Below are 8,706 nucleotides of genomic sequence, written 5' to 3'. Positions count from 1 at the left end.
TTGCCTCTTCTTTTTTGGGGATATTATTTTTATTTTTTAATAAATTTGGATTACTGCTCTTTTTTTTTTTTTTGTGGTTATTTGTTAATTTTTTTTTTTTTGTTTTAATTAAGCATCATTCTTTAACAAGAGTATATAAGAAAATTTATTCAAACTCATTTTTTTTATCTTTCCACTTTTCTACTCTTAACCAAACAAAAAAGAGAGAAAATAAAATTTTTTCTATCTTCCCACTTTCCATCCTTCCACCATTTTCTACCCTCTAACTTTTCCACCCCTCCAACCAAACGGACCCTTAGAGTTTATCTCTACTTTTCCTGTTACTTTTATTTTGTCCTGCATCAATAGGCCTATTCTATGTCCAGTTTACATATTACACTCGCTATCTTACTCCGAATATGACTATCAACCCGCTCATTCGCAACCAAAACTGAATCCAAAATTTGATGACCCCCCACAAAAGCATTTTGAGAATCAGAAATGAGAACCATCCAACATCCATCTCAACCGATATGCCAACACCTTAGCCAAGATCTTATAGACACCCACCAAACTTATTGGTCTAAAATCTCTTATATTAGAAGCTTTATGTTTCCTAGGAATAAGAGCAATAAAAGAAGCATTCAAGGACTTCTCAAATTTACCATACTCGTAAAACTCCTCAAATAAGGCTAAAACATCACTCTCCACAATCCTCCAACAATGATTGAAAAAGGTCATCGTAAATCCATCTGGACCTGGAGCTTTGTCCCCCTCCATATCATGCACAACTTGGAGAATTTCTTCCTTCTCAAATCTCCATTCAAGCAGCCCACTCTCTGCTACCCCAACATTATCAAAATTCAAGTTGTCCACCACCGGTCTTCTCTGTCTCTGTATATAACTTTTGATAAAATACCACCATTTGGTATTCCAAGTTTAATTATGGGTGTACAAGTAAGAAATCTTATACAGCATCCTTGTCAACCCTCACAATATTTGCACCATGCTTGCTCAAGAGGTAATATCAAAATTTTCAGAACAATCCAAAACAAATCGAAAGGTAATGCAATTTGAATTAGGAATTCAAAAACTCAGCACTACTTTCACTAAATTCCACAAGTAATCAATGAATATGCAAAAAAAGAAAAAAAATGAAAATTCCTAACTTACCTGAGGAAGAAGTGAACCCAACAAACTTGAACACAGAGCAGTAACCGCTCCAGCTGTTATTATGTACCTGCAATATCAACAATGGAGCTTGAAACCAAGAGTGTAGAACGTAATGCCCTCAAATTTCCAGAATGTTGGTAACCACAAATTAAAAGCAAATAACATGCTTACACTGCCCATTGCACCCCATAGCTTGCAAATGCTGAGGAGATAGGTGTGTCTGGATCCAAGTCATAATATGGTACTAAACCAACAATAACGACAGATACAAGCATATACAAAATGCAACATATTGACAATGCCAATGCTATACCAAGGGGCAAATCACTTTGAGGATTCTTCACCTGCCATGAAAATGTATATATATATATATATATATAAAGGAACAAATGATTAAGATTCTGAAATTTTTTGGGAGTGACACAAAAGTGCTGGAACATTTCATAATGGTCAAATGAATGGATTCAAGCAAATAATGAGCTTTCAAGAGATAAGGAATCATGTGACAAGGCAAGAAAAAAGGGGGGAGGGCGGTATGTAAAGGGAATATGATGATTGCAGTATATAAAATTCACCACATAAAACTAATTACCACTCTGATATTGGATTGTGCTAGATACTTGAAATAATCATAAAAACTTTAGATTATCACTGCCAGGGGTAAAAGTGTTTACATCAATGGTAACACATAAAATGTAACAAATTAAATCTAAGACTTAACACAACACACAATATCAATCCACCATACAAGATTCATACCTCCTCAGCTGTGCTGGAAACTGAATCGAAACCAATATATGAAAAGAAGACTATTGCAGACCCAGCGAACATCCCATTGACCCCAAATGTAAAGTACCTAAAGCATTAGAGGTAAAATGTGAGCTAGACCATAATTGGATATACCACATAAAGAAACTAGTCTAAATGATATGCCAATTACCCGCTAGGAATTTCATATCCAATCCATCCAGTTTTGAAACCTAAATATCCACCAGCTATTATGATGAAAAGCAATGCACTGACGTTTACTGTTGTAACAATGGTTTGCGCCAATGTACTCTGAAATATTAAGTGATTTCTCAAAGGTGGTAAAAAAATAATAGTAATAAAATAAAATTACAAAGAAGGAATTATCCAAACATAGATTAAAAGGATTACAAATATTTAAATCGGAACTGCATACCTCCTTGATTCCAATGCACAAAAGCACTGTGACAATAAGAATTAACACTGCTGCACATGGATCAACCACAATACCAAGCCCAGCGATAGTATGACGGGCCAAGAAAGCAGGAAGTTTTTCCTCACCTCCAAAAAACAAGGCCTAAAGGAACACCAAAAAAAGGGTTATATATAGTATCTATTGGAAATGAGGATTTATCACATGTTTTGCAGTCCATAATAGTCATAATCAATCCAAGTAAGTGAAGCAAATCTTCAATAATAATTATCATAATCTACAATCATCATGCATTCAAACCTGAGTAAGTAATCATTCTCTTTTACTAGCTCTAGCTGCATATGTGATATATCATTGTTCTTTCTCCTCCTCTTATGTGTTATCTTTTTTGATTTTGGACCACTATTCTTACTTTTTTTTTTTTTTTTTTTTACAGTGAGTATTGATTCTCTCAAGCTAGGCCAAATATTCTCCCAGATCAGCTCTCTCTCTCTCCCCTCCCCCCAGTTTGCCTATATTATTAGCATGAGTAAAATAATGTGACTCAAATCAGATTATTATAATTCCTGCCTAAGTTTTCAACAAGAAGCATAAATTTATAGATGTACTGGCCAAAGTCTTCTACAGGTTAAGGCATAAATTTTCTCAATTCAATCATCCGCATAAAATAATGTAATACAAAAATGGGGAACCAGGAGGGGGGTTTGGGGTTGTTTAAACAGAAATGATTTATTCAAACATTTTACAACATTTTTATTTTATATTTGAGAAATACAAATTGTTAGGAGGAAGAAAAGTGGAGGGGGAGAAGGAGGGGCAAGGAGCTTAACATCTCAAGATAGATTTATAGATGTGAAGGTTGCATGTTCAGATATCGAAACAGCCAACATAAAATTTAAATGAAACATGGTCATATGAGGTATAAACATAATTAACTAATAACAGAGACATGATTAACAACTTAATTTCCCAATAAAAAAGGAAAAAGGAGACTGGCCACACGGTGTTGATGAGTAGCTTTTTCATGATATACAAGTAATTATGTACATAAGTGGACACCATAAAATACTAACTATAAAACAAACTTATTTTAAGTTCCAATCTGAAATGATATTTTCATCCAGTTCAGTTATTTCAAATACCCCAACCTGAATGGCTGTATCACAATACCCTTTAATGCCCCAATTAAAAACCTGGAATCCAGGACCAAATAGAAAAAAAGGTAAAAATATGTGCCACTTGAGAGAGGCATATGAATACTCAACATTTGGACGTACCCTCAATTGTTTTTTCCCTAACTTTAAACCTCTCCGCAAACAATTGAAAGCATGTTTACAAAGGTGAAAATTTGCTCCTAATTCTCTGAATCTGTATTATTTGTGTGTCATTTTTTAAGTAATTTCTTTGAAAATATGTCACTTACGAATAACAACACAAAAATTCAAGTCTAAGGTCATACATTTTCTGGTAATTATTAGTAATTTCTGCAACTTTGTTTTTGTGTGCATTGACCTGGGACTAGATTAATCAGTTTGATATCATATGAATCACAGTATTCACAGTTAGATCTAACTCTTCTTTTGATATGGAGGGAAGCTCATCATCATCACGCCATGTTGACCTGTTGCAATGAATCATCTGTTGATTGAGCACTTGATTTTGCTTTTTTCTCTTTGCGTTTCATGATTTCTTGTCGTCTTTTCTTTTTATATTTTCCCCTTTTTTGACACATTGAACTAAGTACCAAAAATGCTAACTGCAGGCAAGATGTTAATTAAAAGGAGGGAAAAAAAATACCCACAAATTCCAGTAAAAAATATGGCACAGAAAGCTCTAGTCATCAAAAATTAAATACTAATATGTTGAGAACACCTTTGAATAGCATTAGTATATATAATACTAAAATCATAGAATTAATTGCGTATTGGGGTAGATTAGATTAGGTACCATATGGGTAGTTTCAGTAACAATTAAACTTCTATTATTTGTTCAATTAACACTGTCTATTCATAGTTTGTAATGGTGTGCACATACATGCATACACGTTCACACACACAAAACTATATACTTTTATTGAGTAAAATTCTTCTTGAACACTTCTAAAATGATTAGCAACATTTGCACTTCAATAGTACAAAACTACCTCTCAAGTATCCTCCCTCCTTTCCCCTAACACATATAGAGCAAAACAATATTAATAAGACCCCACAAAAGATGCACCATTGTGGACAGACTTTCAGTTATTTGTACTCATCAAGGAAGGATGTCAAGTGAAGCCTGTAATAAGGATTTCTTTTTCTTTCTTTTTTTTTCTTTTTTTTTTGGGATGTGTAATAAAATTCATTGAAATAAGATATAAGAAAATACAGGGGAAAAAAGCACACAGGCAGTGTGTTAAAGGCAGCAAAGAAATAAAAACTAAGTAACAATGAAAGTACAAAAAAAAAATAGAGCATATCAGGCAAAGAGTTGAAAGTAAAAACACCCGACATATTTGCCTATTCAAACAAAGTTTGAAGGAAGAGAAGCTTCAACTCATGAATCGATCTTTCATTCCCTTCAAAGGTGCCTGTATTCCTTTCCCTCCAAATGAACCACATAAGACAATGAAGAAGCATTCTCCAAAGCACCTTAGTTTTGATTCTAATAAACTTGCCAGACCAACATGCTATAAGTTCCACAACACTACACGGCATGACCCAATGAACCCCAAATAGTGAACACACCATATTCTACAACTCGAGCTACTGGGTAGTGCAGGAGTAAGTGATCAATGGTCTCCCTGTTCCTCTTGCACATGCAACACCAATCCACCATCACCACTTTTCACCTCCTTAAATTATCAATGGTTAAAATTTTCCCCAACGCCGCTTTTCAAATAAAGGAACTTTTAAGGAGACATCTTTTTTCTTTATAAGAATAAGTCTCATTAAAAAATTCCAGAAAGGGCACACATCCGTAGTGATGCAGGACAACGAACTCAAAAATGGGGTTTAGTTTTCAGGGAAACAAAGGATAGAACCTTCAGCACTGAAGGTTACTTAGAGTCTGCACCAAAGAAGCCAAGAGGGTGGGAGGAGTAGAAAACTTAGGAGTCAGCCTAGGATTGCTTGGAATTATTTTTCAGTAGAGAAATAGAGATAGAAACCTTGTTTCGGCAAGAAGGTATCTTGGAGTCAGTACCAAGCATTGGAAGGAAATTTCGTACATGATCAATTGTCTATCCAAAAGCCTTTATACAAGACTCATTAATTACATCAAATAAGAAAAATCAACTTATGATTAAAATCAAATCAAGTGCCACAATCGGCAACAATATGGTCCAAAGGAATCACTCAACATCAAACACAATCAATGAGGTCCAAGAGAAACTATCAACATCAATTGGGTTCAACATACATATCTGATGTCCGCAAGAAGTATACAAAGGAGGAACAAATTAATCTAAGTAATGAGAATGAGAGAGGAAGCCATAAAATAACATTGGTCGTGTACAAATGAGAGCAATTGATACACCAGTGAAAAATAATGATTTGATTCAAGTCAAAGGGACAAAATAGGTAGAGGAAGGCCTAAAATAACATTGGTAAATGTAATAAGAAATGACATGTTAAATAAGGAGCTGATGGCAAGCATGATTTTGGACATGATAGAATGGTAGAGAAGAATACAAGTGGTGAACCCCGATTATTCTATTGAAGATTCATAACCGACCCCAAAGTTCTGAGGATCCATGCCAGAGAAGAATACGGTGAATATGAGCTGGCTGCCAACTCCCACTCAGCATAACCCAATTCACCCCAAACAAGCATAGAACGAAAAGAGAACAAAGACAGCTTGTAATATTGAAATCGGTATTGATCCAGAAAATCCATTTATAGATATTAATCAATACTCCAAATAAATTTCTTATCTGCGTGTTAGAAGATATTGGAATTCGCATATCCTTAGTGTCAAAAGTAGGAAAATATCTTAAGAAACAAACAGAACAAATAATGCTTATCAGATATAGAAAAGAATAGTATCAATTCTTACATATAACTCTCAGGATATAAAACTTACAAGTGAAAACTAGTTATAAAAAAACCTCAGTTAGAGAAGGACTACCAGACCAGATTTGGGGTTATGCCACGAGCAACAGCTGAACTACCAATTGTATATTCCAGAATCAGAGCCCAACCAACCAACCAAGCAAACCTGAGAGCAACCACAGTGTTTGAATTGCTGACTGAAGGCATCACACATGTTATAGAGAAAAGATGGGTCATGTGCTTGATTTTTTTTCTTCTCTTTAACACAAGTAGATCATGCCCAAGCCCCACACCCACCCCTCAAAATCTGTTAAGGACTTTTCCCAGCCTTAAACATGAAGTGAAGTATTTTAAATTTTTAGTCTATTTGACAATTTTCAACCACTCTGCATGAAAGTTAAAAATAGAAACACTCAAATTGGTGATTTTCACATATCAAAAAGTAGATACTACTAAAGAGTTCAAGAATTTATCAGAATGAAATCTGTAAGTCAATGATAGTCCATTAAGCAAGCAAATATAGAGTGTGTAAAAACAAACCAAGAACAAATTACCCTTCTCCAACACATATGTACGTATAATGATAGGCACTCCCAGCAGATGGGCAACGACATGCAAGCTCTGCATAACAAAATGCTGAGAGTGCAGCAGCTATTCCAGCAATTAGGAATGAAATAGTAAGCGCAGGTCCTGAGTGTTCTCTAGCAACCGTTCCAACAAGAATATATACTCCAGCTCCTATGGTTGCTCCAACTCCTGATCAAAAGAAAGTCAAAATATTATCATTATGAATGTAAATCTACAACCATCTGAATGAGAAGAAAAATTAAAAATCTAAGCATAAATTGGGAGCATTTGGACATTCTGGAATTTGTGAACAACAAAGTGCCTCCCCACCATGATAAAGAGTATTAAAGTTTCAGATTCTATGAAAAAATATGATGATCTGGCTCAGATTAATGTTACCTGAATAACAATGATTCAAGGGAATAAGAAAACCTCAAAAACTATTCATAAACATGGCAAACAATGCATTTTTGACATTATGAATAAAATGACTAACATCATGTGAAGGTGGGGAGTGCAAAAGGTTGAAATGTCACACCAATTGCCTCAAAATACGATCCAAAAAACAAATGGTGACAAACCCATTACACACTAAACAAATAAAGACATGAACAAAAAAAACCTACTTCAATTAAACAAATAACCACATGAACAAAAAAACTAATCCAATTAACAAAAGTAATAGCAAGATAAGAACATAATTTACATAAAGAGAACAAACCCACATGGCCAAATATCACAAACTTCAAGTATTCATATTCAAAATCCAATTCTGAATTGTGGAAGACAGAGATTGTAACAAGACTTACCAATGGCAACGAGGTCCACAGCAGACAATTTCCTGGCCAACTGAGTATGACCTTCTCTCCTCAAATGAACTGAATCAACCTGCTTTCTCCTAATCAAACTTCCAAAACCCCATGAATACCTTCCTTCACCATTCCTACCACTAGTTTGCCTATCAGCAACCATACCCATCAACCAAACTCAGCTTCTTTTTCTGTGAGAAGAAAAATACCAGACAGAATGAAGATTGAGGAGAGGAAAAGCAATTAAGTTGTTGGATGCAACTGTGCAAGAAAACTGCGTTTCCTGCCCGCTAAGCATTTAAGGACCGATATTAATCATTGGAGAAGATAATGCTGTAACAGTAACTATCTATGTAACTTCGAACATGTTTGATTCAAAGGTTGTTTTTTCTAGCTGCTATCTCCTCTCTTCTTCTTCTTCTTTTCTTTTCTTTTTTTCTTTTTTTTAATATATATATATATATATAATAAAATGGCAATAATAATCCATTATCTGTTCAACTTCAACGAATTTCCTTCTCCAAAAATGGGATTTATTCCTATTATTAGCGAATGTTTAGCAATATTATTTTTACTAACTTATTTTATTATTTATTTTATTTTTTATTATTATTCATGAGTCTTATTATACTTTTTGATATTATTTATAAACTTTATTATACTATTTTAACTAATTTTTATATTTATATAAAGACGAAAGAATCTTAATAAATATATTTTATTTCACTTTATATTCTATCAAATATAACATGACATGAGACTTTATCTTTATCTTTTATCTTTATTTTTTTTAATTTTAAACTTTGATTATTTTATAAAATTCAATTATTAAAATAATCATCTTGTTGCAAGACGTGGTTTTGTGGAATGTGCAATATAAAGGATTTTTATCCAAATAATCCCTCCCTGCCAAACTTTGAATTTTACTTGTTGGAATTTTGGGATTTAATAGTAGTATGATTAAAAA

At 33.8% G+C, this 8,706-nt stretch overlaps 1 protein-coding gene across 3 annotated transcripts in view; it reads right to left on the bottom strand.

Moving 5' to 3' along the window:
- The window catches only part of LOC112040422 (cationic amino acid transporter 4, vacuolar), a 23,274-nt gene extending 15,105 nt beyond the window's left edge, over positions 1-8,169 (bottom strand). Inside the window, exons 1-8 of one of the 3 annotated variants that reach the window (XM_024073324.2) lie at positions 7,740-8,169; positions 6,918-7,119; positions 6,445-6,529; positions 2,336-2,476; positions 2,093-2,211; positions 1,912-2,008; positions 1,324-1,496; positions 1,153-1,219 (exon numbers count right to left, since the gene is read on the bottom strand). In XM_024073324.2, the coding sequence (XP_023929092.1) occupies positions 1,153-1,219; positions 1,324-1,496; positions 1,912-2,008; positions 2,093-2,211; positions 2,336-2,476; positions 6,445-6,529; positions 6,918-7,119; positions 7,740-7,908 (1,053 nt within the window). In that variant the 5' untranslated portion in view covers positions 7,909-8,169. Of the gene's footprint in view, positions 1-1,152; positions 1,220-1,323; positions 1,497-1,911; positions 2,009-2,092; positions 2,212-2,335; positions 2,477-3,953; positions 4,069-6,444; positions 6,530-6,917; positions 7,120-7,739 lie in introns of those variants that run through there. The other 2 variants (XM_024073316.2, XM_065771908.1) reach the window with 2 other exon arrangements.
- Between the last annotated feature and the right edge of the window lie 537 nt (positions 8,170-8,706).

The sequence above is a fragment of the Quercus suber genome, unplaced genomic scaffold, assembly GCF_002906115.3.
Source record: "Quercus suber isolate HL8 unplaced genomic scaffold, Cork oak 2.0 scaffold_5, whole genome shotgun sequence".
NCBI lineage: Eukaryota > Viridiplantae > Streptophyta > Magnoliopsida > Fagales > Fagaceae > Quercus > Quercus suber.
Note: the sequence above shows the minus strand (reverse complement) of the source record. Positions and strands in the feature narration are given on the sequence as shown.